At 35.2% G+C, this 26989-nt stretch overlaps 2 protein-coding genes and 2 pseudogenes across 3 annotated transcripts; 3 read left to right on the top strand and 1 right to left on the bottom strand.

The window, feature by feature from the left end:
- Positions 1–21323, top strand: LOC149160050 (uncharacterized). The gene is made up of 3 exons (XM_089433628.1): positions 1–210; positions 306–575; positions 21037–21323. Exons 1-2 carry the CDS (start codon positions 69–71, stop codon positions 545–547), a joined length of 384 nt encoding a protein of 127 aa, XP_089289754.1. The 5' UTR covers positions 1–68; the 3' UTR covers positions 548–575; positions 21037–21323.
- LOC149160051 (glycosyltransferase family 92 protein At1g27200 pseudogene) lies at positions 1894–2823 on the bottom strand (annotated as a pseudogene).
- A 1023-nt stretch (positions 21324–22346) lies between the features above and the next one.
- LOC149160049 (uncharacterized) lies at positions 22347–23521 on the top strand. The gene is made up of 4 exons (XM_089434495.1): positions 22347–22628; positions 22724–22960; positions 23064–23271; positions 23367–23521. The coding sequence occupies exons 1-4, from the start codon at positions 22362–22364 to the stop codon at positions 23519–23521; spliced, it is 867 nt and encodes a 288-aa protein (XP_089290621.1). The 5' UTR covers positions 22347–22361.
- A 147-nt stretch (positions 23522–23668) lies between these two features.
- Positions 23669–24921, top strand: LOC149160048 (uncharacterized; annotated as a pseudogene). The gene is made up of 4 exons (XR_016261346.1): positions 23669–23946; positions 24042–24278; positions 24382–24584; positions 24680–24921. The product of XR_016261346.1 is annotated as an uncharacterized LOC149160048 (transcript).
- Positions 24922–26989: the final 2068 nt, after the last annotated feature.

Here is a 26989-nt window from a genome sequence, read left to right as displayed (position 1 = left end):
GAGTTGCTGCTAGAGAAACTTACTAGCATAGTAGCAAGGACTTTATAAAGAATGTGGTAAGGCATAAAATGCAGAGCAGAGGCTCTGAGTTGGTGTGGAAGGTCTGTCCCTGTCAATCATATGTCATAGGCCGAGTGGACAACCCCTCCATATATGGTCCTTTTCTTACCCAACTTTGCAAGATGGCAGAGGATGATCCCCTCTTTGTAGGTAAGGAGGATTGAATACTATCCATGATTCCTGCAATATGTTGGCATATGACCAGATATCCAATTGTTACTGAATTTCGCTGGTGTTAATTGCAGATCATCTTTACAGCATAGCAGAGAAAGGTTTTAGTACAGAAGGTGATTCTGTTGAGTACTTGTTTAACAACGGAAGGCGACTTACTAGAGTCTTGCCATTGCCAAGTGAAGGAGGTAGGGTATTTGTATATCTAGCCATATCAAAATCTGTACAGGAGAGAAGGGATATCCCACTGTCCAAAGGCGGTGCATTGCATCTGGCCGAACTAATGTCAATGGGTCATTCTGGCTATTCCTACTGAGCAATTCCTTTACGAGTATATGGCTAAGGTACTAATTATTTTGCTTTTGGAACATATTAGACACTCTGTAAATTTCAAGTGAACGTAAACGCTTTTTATAAGACTTCTGGAAAGCATGGAAACCAAAGAGAAAGTAGTAAAGGTTAAGTTATGATATGGTTTTGAGTGGATAACTTCCAATAAATAACACAGATGACTAGTGATTTTCTCTCCACGAGTTATGTCCTGTCCATACAAAGTATGTGGGATTAGATTAGTATAGATTCAGATTACTGGTTTTCTCCTGTTCCCTGTTTGAATGGTTTGCTCCGAATTAGTTTAATTATGCTGTAGGGGTTGCTCAAATGGTGGTTTATATTTTTGTTTGAATGTTTTGTTCTGAATTAGTTTTTTATTTTTGTTTGGATGCTTTGTTCTGAATTAGTTTAATTATGTTCAGGAATTTTGTTTTTTAAATAAATGAGTGGACACAGTTTGATTTTAAAAGAATATTTTTCTTTTAATAGATTTTTAGAAGAAAAATGCTGACTTTTATATATATAATTAAAAGTTTATTAGTGAGAACATATCAGAAAAGACTGATTGGCCAAACAGAGAATAAGATGTGCACCAATACATACAACTGAGAGAAGATAGACATATCAATATACAAACATGCATGCTTGTATGTCTGAATATAACATCTAGTTTAGTCAATCCTTAAAACACAAATCCAAAAACGCAAAAACAGAGCAAAAAACTGTGGCATCTGTCATCCCATCAGAATGCTGGCTAAAGATCAGAAAACTAGTAAAACAGGATCCATTTTTATGGCAAGTTGATCTTGCCTTCCTCTCTAATGAGATGATCTATTATTAGTTTGTAATACATGATACCATATTGTCCTTGTAGACCCCCATTAGACAGTCTGTCTGCATCCTTGTTGTCCTCTCTGTATACATGTGCCATGGAGTAGGAAGAGAGAGAGGCCAGCACATGTTTAATCCTGTTAATCCATCCAGTTAATAGAGGTGGGTGGAATGCAGAGTGTCCCTGTATTTCTGCTATGGAGGTTTTGGAATCTCCATAAACTTAATAGAGGTGGGTCAAATGCAGAGTGTCCCTGTATTTTTGCTATGGAAGTTTTGAATCTAAATGTTGACGATATGCAGATGTTTCTATTTGGCAAACAAAACAACCCCAAAATGCCATGATTTCACCTCTTATATTAGTGCCAAAACCTCCATTTAAATATTTAAATGATGTCAGAGCTTGCGCTATTTTTTTTGTTAAATAAAATATTTGTTTTGCTTTTTGGCTAGATGGTGGACTTTCAGATCCACTCAATGAACCGCATACTACATCTATCATTGACAACCTCCTATTGATTTAACCCTATACATACATATAATTGCAGTTGCCCTGCATTGCCACTGTAATTTGGAGTCTGGCTCTTTATTATTCAAAGAAAACGCTCTACCTGTAAACTCCTTCAATGCACTGTCATTCACATGGCAGAACGTATTCTCCCATTCATGGGGTTTGATGGCCCTGTTGCCAAGGCCTGGAGCTCGATCTTGGGACACAACATTCCTAGACTCTTTCCAATCCACGACATACGCAGACACCCTCCTCCAAAACTTAGCCTTGAATTCGCTCCAAGCCTGGTACTTGTAGTGATTGATCACTGTCCTCTGGGCCTTCACATACACTGTTCTGTATGCCTTCTTCAACTGAAAGCGGTGTATTACATTGAGAAACTTAGGAGAGGCAGCTTCCAAAAGAAGTATGGATTTGTAGTGCTTCAGCTTCCTTTCCCTGCAAGTGTACCCTTGAGTAACCCCTCTCTGTGGGTGCTCCCGGAGGCCCGAGGGTCGAAAATTTCTGCATCTCAAAGAAATTTGCCCTGTCAATGCAGCCCCTGGTTTACTAAGATTTATCACTAATCGCCTCAGAGCTGCTTTTGATGCAGTATTCTTTAATGGGTACCCAATATTGGCATTGGCCTTGAGTTGCATTAGCCATGAAGGAGAAAATACAAACTCGTCAACGTCAGTGTACATCATCCATTGACACTTCTGTTTGGCCATGAGAGCACAGTGTGAGAATCCAGATTCCTGTGTCTTGGCCCTTGGCCATGGATGCCTGCTTACCTTGTAATTTTCTGACAGTAACCCTTCAACAGTTTCTGCCAGATCGTCTTCACTGTTGTTATCGTACAGAAAGAAGTGTTCCACACCCAGATGAGAATGGTAGATAACCCATTCTCTTATGTATTTTACAACGTTGAACACCATGGTGCAGGCAAGTAGTAGTCTCATTTTCTGTGCATTATCTTGAGTACTACTTTTGCTTGAATGATGAGATGGCGGGATTTCATTATAAGCGACGGAAGGAATGGATTTCCCATGGATTCGGAGAATGATTTCGGAGGCAATGAGCTGATAACGAACTGATTCATTGGGATGCTCGCATCTAAAGACTTGTCCAGAATGTGACCATAGTTTCAATGGTATTGTTGAATATGCAGCGTAGATATTTGGTTTCAATGTTCAGTCCTTGTCTATTGTTAATCCCTTTGGCAAATACAACAATATCCCTCTCTGTGGCCAAGCTCTCATATACCATATAATCCCATTTGATGGGTCTGGAATGATCAAAGTAACCCAATTTTGCTGTGATGATCTCTGGAAAATCTGAGCTATAATTAGCTGTGTCCACTAGGGCAACTGATGTTGCAAACCAGTGGGTTGCAGGGGGAGGAGCCTGGCATCTGACTGCAGCTCGTGGTTGGGTAGAATATCCAAATTGTAAATACTCGATGGCATTCACTGGTGTATGGATTTTTTGCGAGAATGAACAGCTGGGGAATGATTTGTGGGATATCAGATTGGAGTTTGCAGAAGATAGGCATACTAAGAAGAGGACTTCCTTAGGAAGAAATACAATGTCTTGGATGAAGGAACTCCTGTTGGTTTGATTGGTTAGCAACAGGGGAAAGCTCTTTGTGAATTTTGCAGCCTGTGGTTTATACAGATTGGGTTCTTTCTCCATTAAGCTTTCTTGCAGGCTTCCATATTGAAAAAAAGAAACATTTCTTGACCATGTCTTGGTATTAACCCAGTATGATTTAACTGCAGAGCCAAGAACAAAGTATCTATTAGCTACAAAATCCATTCTGCTATTCAACATTTTACAGACATCTATGCATGAAGAATTAATGCCTAGAAAAATGGGGCTCTGCAACAACCTTGTAAAAATGAGGGTAATAAGTTGTTTCTGGCTGTCTACATCAACATATGCAGCTAAACAAAGCCACTGAAATTCATATTTTACTTGTTCAAGATTGTACTATATAGATCAACATTCAACAAGATAGTAAATATATATACCTTGGAAGATGCGATCTTGGTCATGTACTCACTTTCTATCTTTTTCTATGGAATAGATGTATGCTTAATAATCAACACTATCAAACCGTCTTAGTGATGTCTGTCATGAATTTACATGTATTCTTAGTCGTAGAATAGGCCTTAAGCCAAGGGTAGACCCTGCGTCCAATTTTGTGCTTTTCATTCTTTGTTGGACAAGCCTTTGTTTTTATACCTGCTTGATTTCTATCAAGTGAAAATAAGAACCTCACAGTCAGTATATAAAAGGATGTAATGTCAAATATCTTAATAAAATTGAAGGAATCGTTGCCCATGATATCTGGAATTTATTAAGAAATTTGCTTTTGCTGAGCTAAAGGATCGACGACTGTTCCAATCCTGCAATCATATATGTTAACCTCAAAATCTCCTTATAAGATGTATTCGAAATTCTCTGTCATCATGGCCCTCCACCCAAGACAACCTATTGATGTCTAGATTGAAGGTTTTCCATGAATTTATGTGGGTCCCTTTAAAGTTAGAATGCCAGGTAATTAAATAAATGTAGAGAAGGAGACGATGTGTCCACGTTGTTCTTACATTGCAAATAATTTCTTGGAAGTTTGGACATTTATTAAATAAATGCCCGATAACTGCTTTTGGTCAGTTACAATCAGATGCATATCAAAGTTTCTTTGAGATAATGCATATTAAAGTTTCTTTGAGATATTTATAGTTTTATCTTAGAGTGTGGGTATGCTTGATTGCTAGCTATCTAGGTGGTGAGTTGAATATCTGTGATTAGAGTTTTATTTAACCCAAATGGATTATTTTGATGATTGGGCATTATGTGTCATCTCCAGACATGTGGTTCTCCTTTCGGAAACTGCCAAATTGCTTCCCAAGAACCGACTTCTCAATGAAGTAAGCACCGCATTTTTGTTCTCAAATGCTATTTTCAATGCAAATGCATATGTTCTGCCAACTTCCCTATGTGGTAATGAACACCTAGTTTGTTTTCAAATGCCATTTTTAATGCAAATGAATCTGTTTTTCCAACTTCCCAATGTGTAATCAGCACCTAATTTCTTTTCAAATGCCATTTTTAATGCGACAGAGAACAAACTTACTCCAAACACTTAAGCGATAAAAGCAACACAAGATTTCAAGTATTCAAACCATGTTAATGATGCCTGTCATGAATTAACATGTATTCTTAGTCGTGGAATAGGCCTTAAGCCAGGGGTAGACCTTGCATCTAATTTTGATCTTTTAATTCTTTGTTGGACAAGCCTTTGGTTTTAGACCTGCTTGATTTTTGTCAAGTGAAAATAAGAACCTCACAGTCAGTATATAAAAGGATGTAATGTCAAATATCTTAATAAAATTGAAGGAATCATTGCCCATGATATCTGGAATTTATTAAGAAATTTGCTTTTGCCGAGCTGAAGGATCGACAACCGTTCCAATCCCACAATCATATTTGTTAACTTCAAAATCTCCTTATAAGATGTATTTGAAATTCTTTGTCATGATGGCCCTCCACCCAAGACAACCTATTGATGTCTAGATTGAAGGTTTTCCATGAATTTTTGTAGGTCCCTCTAAAGTTAGAATGCCAGGTAATTAAATAAATGCAGAGAAGGAGACGATGTGTCCACATTGTTCTTACATTGCAAATCATTTCCTGGAAGTTTGGACATATATTAAATAAATGCCTGATCACTGCTTTTGGTCAGTTACAATCAGATGCATATTAAAGTTTCTTTGAGATATTTATAGTTTTATCTTTGAGTGTGGGTATGCTTGATTGCTGGTTGTCTAGATGGTGAGTTGAATATCTGTAATTGGGGTTTTATTTCACCCAAATGGATTATTTTGATGATTGGGCGTTATGTGTCATCTCCTGACATGTGGTTCTCCCTCCGGACACTGCCAAATTGCTTCCCAAGAACTGACTTCTCAATGAGGTAAGCACCACATTTTTTTTCTCAAATGCTATTTTTAATGCAAATGCATCTGTTTTGCCAACTTCCCAATGTGGTAATCAACACCTAATTTGTTTTCAAATGCCATTTTTAATGCGCTAATTTGTTTGTTTGTTTTATTTTTTATTTTTATTATTATAAACATATTAATAATTTTAACCAAATTGATATTCTTTTTGGTCCATAACAAATGGCGAGCCATTGGAGTTCAACAGTCTCATGGATGGGTGCACTATGCCATTCATCGTCTTGAGCCACACATCATGTTATTCAGAAGACCTTTGAATTACCAGCAAAACCAGCAGCAACAGGCTGGGGCTCAATCTCAATCTATGGGTCTGAAAGCCCATTGAGTTCTATTGTGGGCAAAGCGGGGGCTCACTCTCAACCTATGGATCTGAAATCCCAATGAGTTTTATTGTGGGTAAAGCGGATTGTCCTGCCTGATGTGCTCAATTTTGAATGATTGATTGGATTTTATTAAATAAATAATTGAGAGAAACGAAGAATAATAATTTGTATAATTTTGATTAAGGATTTATTTTATTTTAGGAAATTTATTAACTAGGTTTAGTTTGAATGATTGAATTATTATAATATTTATTATTTTGAATCAAAATACAATTCTTTCAATTTAACATTTCTATCGCCCTCTCTTTGCACCTTTTGGGGCAATTGCTAGTTATATTAAGTCACTTGAAAAATCATTCTCCTACAATGTATTTTAGGTATCAGAGGAGGGAAACAGTTATTTCCATTGATTGAGGAATCATTTAGGCAATTTCAGTCTTGTAGAAAAGATTCGTGTTGGTTCAGCTTGGGCTCGAAACTTTTTCGTTGTCATCTAATTAATGGATGCATTAGATTGACCATAACAAAATATCCATTTTCAAAGTACACATAACTATCTATTGCAATTATAACTCATTATCATCCACCCTTGCTTTCAACTCACATGTCGCTATTCTTCTCCACTCTATGCCTTACGGCGTTTCCTTTGCAACATAAGATGCAAATGCTAGTTTATCCTCACCCTTGCTTGTTTGCGAGCGCTAGACGGTGGATGGAATAGTTTGTGAGCACGAGGCCGTGGATGGAAGATTTTGCATTGCAGTGATATGTTTTTGTTTTTTTTCAAGTGTAGTGGGCATATTATTAGTTAAATATGTTAGAGTTTGGAATCACAAATTTGAGCTGTAAACGGTTTTACAATTTAGGTGTTCATAAGTTTTTGAGAATGTTGAATCTCCATATGTAGTCAAAAATAAAATTTAAATAACAAAAGAAATTGTTTCATAAAAATTTGTATTCTCAAATTCTTGCGAAAAAGCTTGGAAACATATAATAATAAAACCACCATTTTTCAGCTTCACGTAACTTCTCATGCAACAAGGTTCGAGAATACGAGCATAATATTTGTACTCAAGGAGATATTCAGATTCAAACACTTGTTGAATCAGTTAGGTTTTTCAACCAATAACTTGTATTGATGATGGTGCCACCTATGATGACTTCTCCATCAATGGGCCACATGATCATGACCGGTTTGGAAAAACTCCTTTGACGGGGTGTCGCCTCATTAGTTTCCTTTTTTGGCAATTTTTTCCTTGTATCTCACCATGTGGTCAATGTTGGTGATAGTTCTCAACCTTCCACACTATGACATGGACTTGCACTCATCAAGAGGTGGTTATTAGGTCAGAGTATTTTTTAAAATCAAAGCTCCAGGCATTACGAAGCCCCAGATGCCGAGGTAAATCCCACAACTAGTGGGAATGTTTACTATCATAGGAAGTTTAAATAGCTAGGACAATATTTTGGATCTCAACTCCCAAAGGATCTCGAACCTCCACTACTTTCCATGAGCCTCAATTCTTGACCTGTGAGTGGTGTTTATAGATACAATTGTTGAATATAGTTCTTCCTGTCCGGGGCATTTATTTAGGAGACTACCTGTTATCCAGTGCTTGCAAGAATACCTTCGATTATCAGTTAGCCTTCTTTTAATAATGTGATCGTTGGCAGGGTAAGTCAATGTCTCAACTTTAAAGTAGGGCCCCACAGGTCTATTATGGCTTAACCAAGGTATTTGATATCAAAGCTCCTATTGTTGAACCCTTGTTAAAAGATGCTACCTATTAATGGTATGGCTATGGTGTGGGCTCGATGTGGTGACAATTTAGAACCTTGGTTCACATAGGTTCCTCCCTTTCTCTACTGCAACTTAATAAAGAGGGGGGTTCTGAAATTAGAATCCACATTTAACCAAACCACCCTCGATACTTGTGCACTTTACAAATCCGATATCTGGTTATTTTCTTATGTTTACACTTTGCATTTAGCCTTGATACAAGAACACGAACTCCCAGATACAAAGTGTTTGACCATAATCACAATTTTTACAACTATTTGGCCCCTTAGGAGAGTCCTCATGATATCGAATATTTCTACATAGAGCATTCAACATGGGGTTTAATCATCTCCCCTCTTCACAGAACATCAATGTAAACATAGAATTAAGCACACAAGGAACAGTTAATATAACTTGTCGAACTTATATTACACAAAATAAATAATTACATAGATTGGGTGATATTACACAGGCTAGATATTATTAAGGATACTAAGAGTTTTCACTCTTATGCTCTCTAGTGCTCTCTAGCATAGAAAAAATATCACTAAGACAAAATGGAGGATGTAACGAATAACCCTCTAGTGTTCCTACAACTATCCCTATTCTCGAAGCTAAATTCCACTCCACCTGATAGAATATTTACATCTGTCCCTTAAGGACATTTCAACATAACTATAAAATAACAAAGGTTCTCCTAGGCTAAATATCATGATTTGCAATAATGACAAAAAGAAAATTGTTTATGTTCATAACATATTGTTTTTTCTAGGATGCTCCTACATCGAACTCCTGAAGAAGAAAATGTTCCTCCATCAGGTCTTCAACATTTACGCTAAAATTGGAAATATCTAATGTTTTCATCGAACCAACACCTTCTATTGGTTTATTTTTTCATTTGACCAAGTAGTCAAAATGTTATTTTACTCTATTTCTTTTGGTCATCCTCTTTTCTAGTACTGCTTCAATTTCCTTCTGATTAATTCTTGGAAATTGGTCCTCGCTTTGGACTTCATCATTTGTGAGTGCATCAATTGCGTCCTTGGGTATAAATTTGCCTCATTGAAAATTGGTGAAATCTCAATATCTTCTGGAAGATATAGTTCATAAGTATTAGAAGAAATCTTAGGATTTTACATGGGCCATTTTTCTTAAGTTTTAATTTGTTATATGTCCCTCTAGGAAAATTTTCCTCTTTGATATGAGCTATTACTACATCACCAACTTCAAAGTCCAACTTTCTTCTTCTTGCGTCTTCTTGTTGTTTATACTTGTCATTGGTTTCTTCTAGTTGTTGTTTAACCCTCCCTTGTAGCTCCTACATACTTGTTGCAAAATTTCACCTTTAGCATTCCTGATGTCCTATTTTTCCAAGTTCCTCAACTCATAAACTCCTCTTAGGTGCATTCCATATACTATCTGGAATGGACTCCTTCTTGTACCTCTATTGGGAGAGTCATTATAAGCAAATTTAGCTTCAGCAAGTAGTTTGTCCCATTGCTTGGGGTGTCCACATGCCAAACATCTCAAGATGTTCCCCAAACCTCTATTCACCATCATTTTTTTCCAATTTGTTTGTGGATTGTAAGTTGAATGATTGTTTAAATTGGGGTCTAGTTTCCTCCATAAGGTCATCCAGAAATGACTTACAAATCATGTACCTTGATCTAAAACAATGGTTCTAGGAAAACTATGAAATATAATAACTTGTTTAAAGAATAAGTTTACGACATTGGTTGAAGTAGTCGCTTATGCAAGGTATAAAATGAGTTATTTTATAAAATCTATCCAAAAACACACAAATATAATCTTTACATCTTTGTTTTCGAGGTAATATCAAAACAAAATACATACTAATAGAATCCCAAGGTATGCTTGGAATGGGCAGTGGCTAGTACAATGTTGTATTTTATCTTCTTACTTTGGCTTACTAGCACATTTTGAACTTTTCCACAAATTTCCTTCAACTTGCATACCTAGCCAATAATAAAAAGAATTTAACAAAGGAAAAAAAAAAGTAGTCACAAAGTGTCTTGAAAATCCTCCTTTGTGTTTTGCCTGTATAAAATTATATCTCATGGAACATTCTAGTAAATTTGGTTGTCTTTGAATAGAAACACATCCTAGATCATATAGCTTGAACATTGTGTCTTATTCATGTTTGTTGGGGTCTCACAAGCCGCATATGGCTCCTCAAAATATTCATCATCCTTCTACATTTATTAGTTAGATATGTTAGAGTTTGGAATTACAAGTTTGAGTTGTGAACAATTTTACAATTCAAGTGTTTCATAGGTTTTTTGAGAATGTTGAATCCATATATGTAGTCAAAAATAAAATTTATATAACAAAAAAACACTTTTTCACCAAAAATTGTCAGTTCAAGTTCTTGCGAAAAAAATTCAAAACATATAATAATAGAACCACCATTTTTTAGCTTCATGTGGCTTCTCATGTAAGAAGGTGAGTTCGAGAATACGAGCATAATATTAATATTCATGAAGATATTTAAATTCAAACACTTGTTGAATCAGTTAAGTTTGTCAACCAAGAACTTTTGTTGATGATGGTGCCACCTATGATGACTTCTCCATCAAAGGGCCACATGATCATGACATGTTTGGAAAAACTCCTTTGATGGGGTGTAACCTCATTAGTTTCCTTTTTTGGAAAAATTTTCCATGTATCTCATCATGTTCTCACTGTTGGTGCTAGTTCTCAACCTTCCACACTATAGTCCATGTGACTTGCACTTCTCGAGAAGTCATTATTGGGTCAGAGTATTTTTTAAATCAAAGCTCCATGCATTCCCAAGCCCCAGATGGTGAGGAAGATCCCACAACTGGTGGATATGCTCACTATCATAGGAAGTTTAAAGACCCTAGTACAATAATTTGGACGTTAACTCCCAAAGGATCTCGAACCTCCACTACTTTCCATGAACCTCAATGCCTTACCTTTGAGTGGTGTTTGTATATACAATTGTTAAATATAGTTCCTTATGTCGGGAGAATTTATTTATGGGACTGCTCATCATCCAGTGCTCACGAGAATGAATTTGATTATTGGTTAGCCATCTTTCAATAATTCGATCATGTGTAGGCTAAATCAATGTCGCAACTTTAAAGGAGGGCCCCACGAGTCTATTATGGCTTAACCAGGGGATTCGATATCAAAGCTCCTATTTTGAAACCCTTGTTAAAAGGTGATACACATAAATGTTATGGCTATGGTGTGGGCTTGATGTGGCAACGATTTAGAACCTTGGTTCACATAGGGTCCTCCCTTGGTCGGCTCCAACTTAATGAAGAGGGGGTGTCTAAAATCAGAATCCACATTTAACAAAACCACCCTTGATACTTGCGCACTTTACAAATCCTATATCTCGTTATTTTCTTATGTTTACACTTTGCATTTGGCCTTGATACATGAACTCCCAGATACAAAGAGTTTCACCATAATCACAATTTTTACAACTATTTATCCCCTTAGGAGGGTCCTCACGATATTGAAGATTTCTACATAGAGCATTCAACATGGGGTTTAATCATCTCCCGTATTCACAGAACATCAATGTAAACATAGAATTAAGCACACAAGGAATAGATAATATAACTTTTCAAACATATATGACACAAATCAAACATACATATATTGGGTGATATTACATAGGCTAGGTACTATTAAGGACACCAAGAGTTTTCACTCCTATGCTCTCTAGTCCTCTCTATCATATAAAACATATCACTAAGACAAAATGGAGGATGTAACGAATAACCCTCTAGTGTCCATACAACTATCCCTATTCTAGAAGCTAAATTCCACTCCACCTGATAGAATATTTACATTTGTCCCTTAAGGATATTTTGAAATAACTATAAAATAAAAAAGGTTCTCGTAGGCTAAATATCAGGATTTGCAATAATGATAAAAAGCAAATTGTTTATGTTCATAACATATTTTTTTTGCTAAGATGCTCCTACATCAAACTCCTAAGAAAGAAAATGTTTTTCCTCATCAGGTGTTCAACATTTATGCTAAACTTGGAAATATTTGATGTTTTCATCCATCTAATGCCTTCTATTGGTTTATTTCTCCTTTTGATGAAGTACTTAAAATATTATTTTCCTATATTCCTCTTCTTCATCCTCTTTTCTAGTACTTCTTCATTCTCCTTCTGATTTGTTCTTGGAAATTGGTCCTCTCTTTGGAATTCATCATTTTTGGGTGCATCAATTGCCTCCATAAGGTGATATAAATCTTCTTCATTGAAAATTGGTGAAACCTCAGTATCTTCTGGAAGATCTAGTTCATAAGTATTGGAAGAAATCTAGGATTTTACATGGGCCAGTTTTATGAAGTTTTAATATGTTATTTGTCCCTCTAGGGAACTTTTCCTCTTCGATATGAGCTAATACTAAGTCGCCAACATCAAAGTCCAACTTTCTCCTCCTCGTGTCTTCTAGTTGTTTATACTTGTCATTGGTTTATTGTAGTTGTTGTTTGACCCTCTTGTAGCTCCTGCATACTTGTTGCAAAATTTCACCTTTAACACTCATGATGTCCTATTTCTCTATGTTCGTCAACTCATAAACTCCTCTTGGGTGCATTTCATATATTCTCTAGAATGGACTCATTCTTGTACTTCTATTGGGAGATTCATTATAAGAAAATTTAGCTTGAGCAAGTAGTTTGTCCCATTGATTGGGGTGTCCACATGCCAAACATCTCAAGATGTTTCCCAAACCTCTGTTCACCACCATTGATTTCCAATTTATTTGTGGATTGTAAGTTGAATGATTGTTTAAATTGGGGTCTAGTTTCTTCCATAAGGCCATCCATAAATCACTGAAAAACCATGTACCTCGATTTAAAACAATGGTTCTAGGTAAACTGTGCAATCTCATAACTTGTTTAGAGAATACGTTTACGACATTGGTTGCTTCAATGGATTATGAAAGGTATAAAATGAGTTATTTTAGAAAGCCAATCCAAAACCACACAAATAGAATCCTTACAGCTCTATTTTCAAGGTAATATCAAAATAAAATACATGCTAATACAATCCCAAGGTATGCTTGGAATGTGCAATGGCTAGTACAATGTTGTATTTTATCTTCTTACTTTGCCATACTAGCACATTTTGAACTTTTCCACAAATTTCCTTAAACTTCCATACCAAGCCAATAACAAAAAGAATTTAACAAAGAAAAAACAACTTAGTCACAAAGTGTCATGACAATCCTCCTTTGTGTTTCTCCTTTATAAAATTATATCTCTTGGAAAATTCTATTAAAGTTGGTTGTCGTTGAATAGAAAGACATCCTAGATCATATAGCTTGAACATTATGTCTTATTCATGTTTGTTGGGGTTTCACAAGCTACATATGGCTCCTTAAAATCTTCATCATCCTTGTACATTTATCTTAGCCCATCGATCCCTAAAACATTAACCTAGAATTATTTCACATCAAGTTAACTCTAATTAGTGTTAGATCCCTTTATCGATGAACCACTCGTATACTTAATCACAAATGTAAAATTATATAGGAATTCAACCCATTTTACATTCCTTTGATTTAATTTTGGTTGGTTGTTAATGAATTGTAGAGCATGGTTATCATTCTACAAAGAAAATTCCTTCAACACAAGATAGTGTCTCCATTTCTTGAAAGCCTAAACTATAGAATAAAATTCTTTATCGTCAAAATAATGCCTTTGTATTACTTCATTTAGCTTCTCACTAAAATAAACAATTGGTCCCCGTTCGTAACTCAAAACTTCTCCAATAGCACCTCCACTTGCATTTTTATAAATCTAGAAAACCTTATTGAAGTATGGGAGGGCCAAAACATATTACTCTGTGGCCTTTCACTTCAACAACTTAAAGTAACTTTCTATTTGCTGCTATAGTCAACTTAAATGGTTGACTATTTTCTTTGATAGTTTCTACAATAGTTGCAGAAAGTCTGCACAGGAGTTTTCAAACCAGCTTCATAAATCATGAAGCCAAATATATAGAAATTCCCTTTTCATAAAGTTACATTTATGAAACTTAACTAACAATTTCTATTGTTTTAAAGTCTTAAAAACCAATCTAGTATGTATCAAAAACTCTTATTTTGTTTGGATGTATACTAAAATGCCATCCAAATGAAAAATGACAAAACTTAGCTATAAATTCCTTGAAAAATTCATTCATTAGTCACATGGAAGTGTTAGGTACATTAGTAAGACGAAAGGGCATTACTAACCACTCATATAGTCCATCAATGGTCTTAAAGGTTATACTCCACTTGTCCTCATCTTTCATTCAGGTTTGGTGGTAGCCACTCTTCAATTATCTCTTAGAAAAATATCTAGGACCACTCAAACAATTAATTAAGTCGTCAATACATGGAGGAGTAAATCTATACAAGATTCTAATTTTATTTATGGCCCTCGAATCAATACACATTCTCCATCCACTATATTTATTTGAGCTAAGTACTATTGGAATAGCACACAAGTTTAAACTTTCTTTGATAAGACCAGTGTCCTACAACTGTTTTACATGTTTCATTATTACTTCATTCCCTTGAGGAGTCATTTTGTAGGGTTATTTCTTGGAAGACTAACCACAGGAATCAAATCTATATGATGGTTGATGTTATGGATAGGGGGTATTTTATTTCATAATTCATCCACAACTATATCTACAAAATCATCCAAAATATCATTGAATTCCTTAGGAGGATCATCTAAACTTGTGCCGGTGAGAATTTCCTTAGGTTAACCAATCAATGAAAAATAAACTTCCTTCTTCTTAATGTCTTACAAAAACTCTTTAACAGTCATCAACAACACACTATGAACAACTTCTTCTTTAGCTCCTTCACCTTGTAAAGGTAGCAATGTTAACATCTGACTATCCTTATAAAGTGTCTAAGTTTTCCTTCTATCATAATGGATAAACCTCCTATCAAATTTCCATGGGCTTCAGAACAAAATATGGAAAAAATCCATAGGAATTACATCACACGATATCTCATCCTTGTATCTTCAATTTTTAAAATCTACCTTTCATTGTTCATTGACTAGGATTTGATGACCTTTTTTCAATCATGAAAATTTGTAAAGGGTATGATGTGGTTTCTTTTCAAATCTAGTTTATCTACCATGTATATAGAAATAAGATTATCTTCGCGACCACTATCAACTATAACCTTACAACACTTATCGCTTGACTTGCACATGGTCCTGACTCTTCTCCTCCTCTGAGTTGGTTCTTTACTTTCCATTTATGAGTTAAAGATAACTCTCTTCAACATGTATTTTCTTACCTCAACAACATGTTCAGTTTTCACTACCCTCACATTATCCTCTTTAGCTTCTACCACATGTGGACTGTCTAACTTAGTAGAGTATTCTCTATGCATTCCCATGACATATGGTAGAATCATCCACATCTATAGTGTATGGGTTGGTGGTATTTTCCTCAGCCTTTAATGAAATATCTTCTTCCTATAAAGTTACCTTGTCTTGGTGGTTTCTTAATTAGAGTCCTACTTTATTCTTTTGAAGACTGGAATATTTGTCTACTGCCTGATTTTCCTTTTCCTCTAGTATGGCTTTTTCCTCGGTTCTTTTGACATTGTTTTCTAGAAACATTTTCCTCAACTTCCAAAGAAACTTGGTAACCATTCCAAACTATTTTTAGAGTCAAGATACCAATATCATCTTGAATCTCATACCTCAAACCATTAAGGTATCTGAAAACCTTTTTAGCATCCTATTCAATGTGTCCGTATCTAATATTTAATGTATAAAACCCTTCAACATGTTCTTTCATTTTCGTGTGCCTCTATCTAAGGTTTTGCAATTTCTTGAAAATATTTTAATGGTAATCCTTGGGTAGAAAGTATTTTTTTATCTTTTCCACAATTCTATCCTAGCTTCTAATCTTGGGCTTGCCTTTTGGTTTCCTAGCAACCTGCACATCCCATTAGAGGGTCATTAGAGGGTCATGTGTCCCTTTAAGCTTGTAACAATGAACTTTACTTTATTCTCCTCATCTACATATTCATAATAAAAATAATTATCCATAACATTTATCCAATCCATTAACTCATTTACATTCAAATTACCTTCATATGCAGGTACTTCCATCATCAAACTGACGCCAAATTTGGTTACCATTCTCAACGTTCATTTCTATGTTTATTCTCCTCCTCATTCATCTTTCCTAACCTATTTTTCATTGGCTTTACTAACATATCTGAGGTTATATCCTTGCCTATTAAAAGTATCCATTGCTTCCAACCTCTCTTGAATGTGCTTCATCTCCTCCTCTATGGTTGAATTCGCTACTGGAATTCTTCTACTTGCAAGTCTCCTTCCACACGCTCATCGAGCTTCTCCTCTATTCCTTTCTACAATGTTTTAGGAAAACCATGTTCTTATACCACTTTGACAGGGGTGTCACCTTAGCCTTTTCCTTTTCTACTAATTTTCTCCTTATATCTCATTATGTTCACGACTTCGACGCTAGTTCGCATCCTTCAACACTATACTCCAAATGATTTGCACTTATCAGGAGGTGTCTAATGGATCAATATTTTTCTACATCAAAGCTCCACACATTCCTAGAGACAAGTCCAACAACTACAAGGAATGTTTTCCATCACAGGTAGTTGAAAGGAACCTGAATGAGATCTTAGATCCTAACCCTCGAATGATCTCAAACCTCCACTACTAAAACCTTCCCACAGTCCCGATACTGACACATCCCTCATTTTATGGAGATATTTCAATTTCTCAAAGGTTTCAATAGATGGGACTACCCATCACTTGCTGAACAATACTTTCCATGTGCCTCAATGCTTTACCTGTGGGTAGTTGTTGTAATTGCAACAATCAGAGATAGATTTGTCTATATGGGTATCTGTTGATGGGACCATCCACTACTTGTCGCCTAATGCTAGTGAGTCTACTTATGATTTTCAATTGACTTTATTTTATTCAGGTGATTGTAGGTGTATTAAATCAGGGTGTAAGATTTATCCTGAGGCCCCAAGTCTATTGTATCTTAAAAATAAGGGTGGGTACAAAACTCTTCCCATGGGACCCTTGCTATAGCGTGCTACCTCTAACAGATGAAACTATGGTGTGGGCTCAATGTGGTGTTAATATATGGCCCTAGTTCACCTCGGGGCCCGAGTTGGTTTGTTACATGTGAATGAGCACGAGGGGTCGCAAATCAGAAACTTTAACCAAATGCCCCTCAATACTTATGCACATTTCAAATCCAATATCTAGTTATTTGCTTACGGATTCACTTTGCATTCAGCCTAGATATACAAGATTCCAAATAGAAATATTTTCCCCACAATCATGACTTCTGCAAGTATTGAAGCTCTTAATGTGGTCCTTGCAATATGCATGATTTCTATGTGAAGTTATCAATATGGGGTTTAATCATCTTCCCTTTTCATAAAAAATCAGTGTAAATACATAATTAAACATATAGGGAATAGAGAATATAACTCATTGAACTTATATTACACTCAACAATTAATTAAATAGATTAGGTGATATTATATAGGCCTCATACCATTTAGGACACCCACATTTTTCGTTCCTCTACTTCATCACATGCTCCCTATCTAGACAAAATACCACTAAGACAAGATGGAGGTTGTAATGAACAACCTTCTAGTATTCCTATGTTTTTCCTTATTATAGAAGATAAATACGATCCCACTTGATAGAACATTTACATTTTTCCCTCAAGAAAACTTCATCATAACCTCTTCACTAACACAAATTCTCATAGTCTAAATATCACAGTTTAGATTAATCATAAAATGGAAATTCTTCATATCGTTAAAAAAAAAAATTCTAAGATGCTCATGCATCATTCTTTCTAGCGAGTGGTGAAATTTAATCACATATGATTCTTCCTTGGGGATAAATAAAACATGCAAAACTTCCTAGTTAATGTTGTTGACCCAACTCAAAATCTCCTTTGCAACATGTGGGAACTCTCTTCTTGAACCCAATAAGAGAGGTAACAAAATAAAAACGGCTACCATAGATTCACAAGAAACACCAACACAATAATGCAAATAAGTTTTACTGTTTAAATTTTAGTACCACAATGTATGTTGATACAGTCATCACAATGTGCTTCTCCTTGGATGCCCATGAAACCCCACTTGATTGAAGACATAATACATACCCTAAAATACTAGTTTTTATCATCTAGCCTACCTACAAAAATGTATCTCAAAATTCTTTTATTGACTTGCCACTTCTTTTCTTTAGGTGTTTCTATAAACCTAAAAATTAAATTAACTACAAACATAATGGTTTGGCTAGTGGTAGTGAGATATGCAAGACTGCCAACTAATGATTTGAAGAATGTAGGATTCACATTTGAAGTTTTACCTTTCCTACTAATATTTGGTCCTATTTCTACAAGTGTAGACATCTCTTTTTCGTTCAAAACTCTAAATATCTTCATGATATTCAACGCATATTTTTTTTTTACATATAAAGATTCTAAAATTACATTAATCTTTGGTATGCCAAGGAAGTAATTCATTAAGCCTAAATTTGCCAATTTAATTTATTTTTTTATTTGAATTGATATGTTGATAGGTTCCTAGTGTATATCATATCATCGACATATAAACTAATAGTTAGAATTCTCTTTTATTAATTTACCTTTGTATATAGAATGGGTTCATTCTCACCTTTTTTAAATCCATGGTGGATTGAATAAGATTATATGATGTTGTACTAAGCTCTTAAAGCTTGATTAAAACCATAAATAGTTTTCTTCAACCTATATAGCTTATCTTCCAATCCTTTTATCTTGTGCCCTAGTGGTTGCTTCATATAAAATTCTTCTTCTAAAAAACCATTTTGGAAATACAGATTTCACATGCATTTGGTATACCTTCCAGTTTTTTAAGAATCCATCTCTAATTTCACCCTTATTATATCAAATGTAGAAACCAACTCAAAATTTTCTCCAAAGCCATTTCTAGGTTGTTCTATAGACCTCTTTGTAACCAGTCTTGCATTGTATCTTTCAAATTCACCCTTTTCATAAAATTTGGTTTTTTAAATCCATTTCACACCAATGCTTTCCTTATCACCCAGAAAATCTATTAAATCCCATTTATTATTTATTTCTATGGGATCTATCACTTTGTTCATGGTGTGGATGCATTTCCCTTATTTGACAACTTGATAACACACTCATTAACATGCAAAAGATACAAAATTTGAATCATTAATAGATATTCATACATTTCTTAGAGGATTCTAGTCTTCCTAGGGATAGAGGCATTACTTGATTGAGGAGATAAAGTATAATGACCTACTTGTTCTGTTGAATCTTCTTGAACTTGAGTTCTCAGAGTCCTTGCTGGAAACCGTCCAATAAGTGATTGAGCTTGTTGTTGGAACCATGTTTTTATTTTTGGATGTATTCTTCCCGAAGCACACTTTTATTGAGTTAATGATAAATCAAAATGTATTTTCATAGAACACTTCTCTAGCCTCTAAAATTTCCTTAAATTGTTCATAAGTCATGAAGTGCAAGAAATTAAGCCCTTAAAAACATTATACTAACCTAGATGGAGGCTTATTTATCTTGCTATATGCACCACTTGACGACCTCCCTTCTACTTTATAACCTCTTCAATCTATAACTTTGCTATTTAACTTCTAGCTCTAATGCTTAGCTTTGATACCTCTTTGAAAAAAATAACAACAAGCTAACTAGAAACGCAACTCTCAAGATAAATATGTACACAACCAGACAAAAATTGTAGTACAAATAAACTTTTTAACCAAATTTGTTCACTTACATTTCTGTAAAGATCAGATATATATAAATGAGATCTATTTTAAGAAAATTTTCCAAAACAATATCTATACAAAATATTTGCACAACTAATTTCTTTTACAACTTAATCCAATAATATATTTATCAAAAAATTCAAAAACAATAACCCAAAATAATATCTACGGAGTCCTCCTACAGACTTTGTATAACTAATTTATTTTAATGCATTATTCGATAATCAATTTTAAGAAAATTTTCGAGAACAATAATAAAAAACAATACCTACTCAAAATCTTTCTACATACTTTGGATAACTAATTTATTATGGATCTTTATTTGATAAAAATAAATAAAATATTTGAGCTAATATGGATGTTTAATTATCAATAATTGTTATGTAGATTGTAGTGATTTGCTTTCTATGGAATATTTTAGAATCCTTTTAATTCTATATACAAATTAAAGTTGATAATTATTTTCAAAGTAGTTCTGTCATTTTTATTCTCTTAATAAAAATGATTAATTAAAAAAAAAGTCATAAAAACAAGTGTGATATGAAGGGAAATATGGTTTTTTTTGGATATGTAATGTTGATAATCCATAATATTGTAACAAAATCTATTTACAAATCTCCATAATAAAATAAAAGTAATTTGTAAAATAAATTTCCATAATTAAATATCTAAATGTATCATTAATCAAAGCTTTTAAATTTTACGATGAATAAATTTCTATACAAATTTACCACCCATTAACACTTCATAAAACCAACTAAAATAATTACGCCGTAAGGCGTTTCCCTTTCAAATGAATAGCCCTAGCCGACTCCGTGTCTTATTGTTGACCGTCGATTTATGGTGTTAGACGATTAAACAAAATTTGATCGTTGATCGTAGGAAGCCGAACGATTAAAAGCAGTTTAGTTGATCGTTGGAAGCCGAACGATTAAAATCAGTTCTCCTGTCATTCCCAAGGAACTGTCCCATCAATCTAGTCACAGGTTGTTTGGCTATGAAGATTGGTATCTTATGTTTGCCCATGTTTACTTGTTCGAAGCTCTACCCTCCCAAATTTGCTTTCCACTGCATAGTTTCTGCCAGGCCTGTTGCTGTATTTGTTTTTCACACCGTCAAAGTTTGTTGTGCACAACATAATTTCTGCCTGCATTGTTGCTGCTTCAGAAGCAATATGTGCAAAATCGCTGATCCAACTGAGAAGGGTGTTTGGTGGAAAGATGAGACCAAGTGGGTTCTATATTCTCCAGAGGATGCAAGGAAAATTCTGAGAGCAAAGAAGAATGGGGACTCAAATATTACGTTGGGTTCTGTTAAATCTGTCAAGTACCCTTCAGGAAAGCTTTATGCCATAGACCCGGTGGCCATGAAGCAAACCAATGTAAACACTGGCTTCTCCAGAGATATCAAAATCATCAATTCTTGCCCTACTGATGATCAGGCGAGTATATATACCCTTCAGCTCTTTTGGGTAATGGTTTCTGTGGGATTTTTAAGAGTGTGTTCTTAGAACAATATCTTTGTTTCTTGAAACAAGAAGATGTAGAGTCTGATGAAGAAGATGAATTAGTCACATTCTCTCGTCCTGTTAAATTTGAAGTGATTAACCAGAGAAGGGAGTCTGATAAGATTGTCAAGATGGTTCCTTCTGTCACTGTAGACCTTGAGAAATTGACTTCTCAATGCCTCCTCGAGGATGAGTGCAATTTGGTTCTAAAGCTTCCCAGGGCTGCAGCTGCCCAATCGGATCGCATCAATTCCCTCAACAAAAAGGTGTGCATTCATAGATTATGAAACTTTATGATTCAGAAAGCTTGAATTCATTTTTTGTTTTAATTATTTTGGCTAAGTAACATAAAAAACTTTGGAGTTACAAACTCTGGAGTTGTTGCTAGAGAAACTTACTAGCAAGGACTTTATAAAGAATGTGGTAAGGCATAAGATGCAGAGCAGAGGCTCTGAGTTGGTGTGGAAGGTCTGTCCCTGTCAATCATATGTCATAGGCCGAGTGGACAACCCCTCCATATATGGTCCTTTTCTTACCCAACTTTGCAAGATGGCAGAGGATGATCCCCTCTTTGTAGGTAAGGAGGATTGAATACTATCCATGATTCCTGCAATATGTTGGCATATGACCAGATATCCAATTGTTACTGAATTTTGCTGGTGTTAATTGCAGATCATCTTTACAGCATAGCAGAGAAAGGTTTTAGTACAGAAGGTGATTATGTTGAGTACTTGTTTAACAACGGAAGGCGACTTACTAGAGTCTTGCCATTGCCAAGTGAAGGAGGTAGGGTATCTGTATATCTAGCCATATCAAAATCTGTACAGGAGAGAAGGGATATCCCACTGTCCAAAGGCGGTGCATAAAATTTGCTTTCCACTGCATAGTTTCTGCCAGGCTTGTTGCTGTATTTTTTTTTCACACCGTCAAAGTTTGCTGTGCACAACATAATTTCTACTTGCATTGTTGCTGCTTCAGAAGCAATATGTGCAAAATCGTTGATCCAACTGAGAAGGGTGTTTGGTGGAAAGATGAGACCAAGTGGGTTCTATATTCTCCAGAGGATGCAAGGAAAATTCTGAGAGCAAAGAAGAATGGGGACTCAAATATTACGTTGGGTTCTGTTAAATCTGTCAAGTACCCTTCAGGAAAGCTTTATGCCATAGACCTGGTGGCCATGAAGCAAACCAATGTAAACACTGGCTTCTCCAAAGATATCAAAATCATCAATTCTTGCCCTAATGATGATCAGGTGAGTATATATACCCTTCAGCTCTTTTTGGTAATGGTTTCTGTGGGATTTTTAAGAGTGTGTTCTTAGAACAATATCTTTGTTTCTTGAAACAGGAAGATGTAGAGTCTGATGAAGAAGATGAATTAGTCACATTCTCTCGTCCTGTTAAAGTTGAAGTGATTAACCAGAGAAGGGAGTCTGATAAGATTGTCAAGATGGTTCCTTCTGTCACTGTAGACCTTGAGAAATTGACTTCTCAATGCCTCCTGGAGGATGAGTGCAATTTGGTTCTAAAGCTTCCCAGGGCTGCAACTGCCCAATCGGATCGCATCAATTCCCTCAGCAAAAAGGTGTGCATTCATAGATTATGAAACTTTATGATTAAGAAAGCTGGAATTCATTTTTTTTTTTACCTAATTGGGCTAAGTAACATAAAAAACTTTGGAGTTACAGACTCTCGAGTTGCTGCTAGAGAAACTTACTAGCAAGGACTTTATAAAGAATGTGGTAAGGCATAAGATGCAGAGTAGAGGCTCTGAGCTGGTGTGGAAGGTCTATCCCTGTCAATCATATGTCATAGGCCGAGTGGAAAACCCCTCCATATATGGTTCTTTTCTTACCCAACTTTGCAAGATGGCAAAGGATGATCCCCTCTTTGTAGGTAAGGAGGATTGAATACTATCCATGATTCCTGCAATATGTTGGCATATGACCAGATATCCAATTGTTACTGAATTTCGCTGGTGTTAATTGCAGATCATCTTTACAGCATAGCAGAGAAATGTTTTAGTACAGAAGGTGATTCTGTTGAGTACTTGTTTAACAACAGAAGGCGACTTACTAGAGTCTTGCCATTGCCAAGTGAAGGAGGTAGGGTATCTGTATATCTAGCCATATCAAAATCTGTATAGGAGAGAAGGGATGTCCAACTGTCTAAAGGCGGTGCATCAAATTTGCTTTCCACTGCATAGTTTCTGCCAGGCCTATTGCTGTATTTGTTTTTCACACCGTCAAAGTTTGTTGTGCACAGCATAATTTCTGCCTGCATTATTGCTGCTTCAGAAGCAATATGTGCAAAATCGCTGATCCAACTGAGAAGGGTGTTTGGTGGAAAGATGAGACCAAGTGGGTTCTATATTCTCCAGAGGATGCAAGGAAAATTCTGAGAGAAAAGAAGAATGGGGAGTCAAATATTACGTTGGGTTCTGTTAAATCTGTCAAGTACCCTTCAGGAAAGCTTTATGCCATAGACCTGGTGGCCATGAAGCAAACCAATGTAAACACTGGCTTCTCCAGAGATATCAAAATCATCAATTCTTGCCCTACTGATGATCAGGTGAGTATATATACCCTTCAGCTCTTTTGGGTAATGGTTTCTGTGGGATTTTTAAGAGTGTGTTCTTAGAACAATATCTTTGTTTCTTGAAACAGGAAGATGTAGAGTCTGATGAAGAAGATGAATTAGTCACATTCTCTCGTCCTGTTAAAGTTGAAGTGATTAACCAGAGAAGGGAGTCTGATAAGATTGTCAAGATGGTTCCTTCTGTCACTGTAGACCTTGAGAAATTGACTTCTCAATGCCTCCTGGAGGATGAGTGCAATTTGGTTCTAAAGCTTCCTAGGGCTGCAGCTGCCCAATCGAATCGCATCAATTCCCTCAGCAAAAAGGTGTGCATTCATAGATTATGAAACTTTATGATTCAGAAAGCTTGAATTCATTTTTTGTTTTAATTATTTGGGCTAAGTAACATAAAAAACTTTGGAGTTACAGACTCTAGAGTTGTTGCTAGAGAAACTTACTAGCAAGGACTTTATAAAGAATGTGTGTAAGGCATAAGATGCAGAGCAGAGGCTCTGAGTTGGTGTGGAAGGTCTGTCCCTGTCAATCATATGTCATAGGCCGAGTGGACAACCCCTCCATATATGGTCCTTTTCTTACCCAAAAGATGGCAGAGGATGATCCCCTCTTTGTAGGTAAGGAGGATTGAATACTATCCATGATTCCTGCAATATGTTGGCATATGACCAGATATCCAATTGTTACTGAATTTCACTGGTGTTAATTCCACATCATCTTTACAGCATAGTAGAGAAAGGTTTTAGTACAGAAGGTGATTCTATTGAGTACTTGTTTAACAACGGAAGGCGACTTACTAGAGTCTTGCCATTGCCAAGTGAAGGAGGTAGGGTATCTGTATATCTAGCCATATCAAAATCTATACATGAGAGAAGGGATATCCCACTGTCCAAAGGCGGTGCATTGCATCTGGCCGAACTAGTGTCAGTGGGTCATTCTGGCTATTCCTGCTGAGCAATTCCTTTACGAGTATATGGCTAAGGTACGAATTATATTGATTTTGGAACATATTAGACACTCTGTGTAAATTTCAAGTGAACGTAAACGCTTTTTATAAGACTTCTGGAAAGCATGGAAACCAAAGAGAAAGTAGTAAAGGTTAAGTTATGATATGGTTTTGAGTGGATAACTTCCATTAAATAATACAGATGAGGAGTGATTTTCTCTCGACGAGTTATGTCCTGTCCATACAAAGTATGTGGGATTAGCTTAGTATAGATTAAGATTACTGGTTTTCTCCTGTTGCCTGTTTGAATGGTTTGCTCCGAATTAGTTTAATTATGCTGTAGGGGTTGTTGTAATGGTGGTTTATATTTTTGTTTGAATGTTTTGTTCTGAATTAGTTTTTTATTTTTGTTTGGATGTTTTGTTCTGAATTAGTTTAATTATGTTCAGGAATTTTGATTTTTAAATAAATGAGTGGACACAGTTTGATTTGAAAAGAATATTTTTCTTTTAATAGATTTTTAGAAGAAAAATGTTGGCTTTTATATATATAATTAAAAGTTTATTCGTGAAAACATATCAGAAAAGACTGATTGGCCAAACAGAGAATAAGATGTGCACCAATACATACAACTGAGAGAAGATAGACATATCAATATACAAACATGCATGCTTGTATGTCTGAATATAACATCTGGTTTAGTCCATTCTTAAAACACAAATCCAAAAATGCAAAAATAGAGCAAAAAATGTGGCATCTGTCAGCCCATCAGAATGCTGGCTAAAGATCAGAAAACTAGTAAAACAGGATCCATTTTTATGGCAAGTTGATCTCGCCTTCGTCTCTAATGAGATGATCTATTATTAGTTTGTAATAAATGATACCATATTGTCCTTGTAGACCCCTATTAGACAGTCTGTCAGCATCCTTGTTGTCCTCTCTGTATACATGTGCCATGGAGTAGGAAGAGAGAGAGGCCAGCACATGTTTAATCCTGTTAATCAATCCAGTTAATAGAGGTCGGTGGAATGCAGAGTGTCCCTGTATTTCTGCTATGGAGGTTTTGGAATCTCCATAAACTTAATAGAGGTGGGTCAAATGCAGAGTGTCCCTGTATTTTTGCTATGGAAGTTTTGGAATCTCCATAAATGTTGACGATATGCAGATGTTTCTATTTGGCAAACCAAAACAACCCAAAAATGCCATGATTTCACCTCTTATATTAGTGCCAAAACCTCCATTTAAATATTTAAATGATGTCAAATACATCATCTAAATATTTAAATAATTTTTCAATTTCATTTCCATATCTAAATATTTAAATAGAGGATTTCAAAGATTTATATATATACAAGAAACTCCCGGAATTTAGAATGTAGCTTTACCCCGTTATGGATAAAAGTTATCTAATATCTTTAATAGGAAAGGAAATGAAGGGAAACATTGATTTCGAAATTACATTAATCATATCTAAATAGTGTTTGCATTGGGTTAGGGCTGTGATGGTTGGTTTAGCTGTCTTACCCAATGTAATTTTATCAATTATATAATTATAATAAAATGTTTATATATATATATATATATATATATTTTAAATAAATTTTATAATTTATTAAAAATTTAAGATAATATTAAAGTTTTAGATATGACAAGTTTAAAATAATATTTAAATAAATAAAAATTTTATTTTCTATATATGTAATTATTTATTTATAAAATATGTATCATTTATTTATAAATTATTTATTATTATATATTTAAATAAGTTTTTTTGTTATTTGTTTTATTTTAATTCTTCAGTAAGATATTCAAATAAGTTTACACTTATGATGTATATTAGTCATATTTATTAATGTGATTGTGTTAATATATGTTTATTGGATTCTTCGGATCATTCTCTAATGAGATGATCTATTATTAGTTTGTAATACATGATACCATATTGTCCTTGTAGACCCCCATTAGACAGTCTGTCCACATCCTTGTTGTCCTCTCTGTATACATGTGCCATGGAGTAGGAAGAGAGAGAGGCCAGCACATGTTTAATCTTGTTAATCTAATGAGATGATCTATTAT

Source organism: Pinus tabuliformis, chromosome 5_2, assembly GCF_031772625.1.
Source record: "Pinus tabuliformis cultivar Carrire ecotype Pingquan chromosome 5_2, CPIR1, whole genome shotgun sequence".
NCBI classification, from domain to species: domain Eukaryota; kingdom Viridiplantae; phylum Streptophyta; class Pinopsida; order Pinales; family Pinaceae; genus Pinus; species Pinus tabuliformis.
Note: the sequence above shows the minus strand (reverse complement) of the source record. Positions and strands in the feature narration are given on the sequence as shown.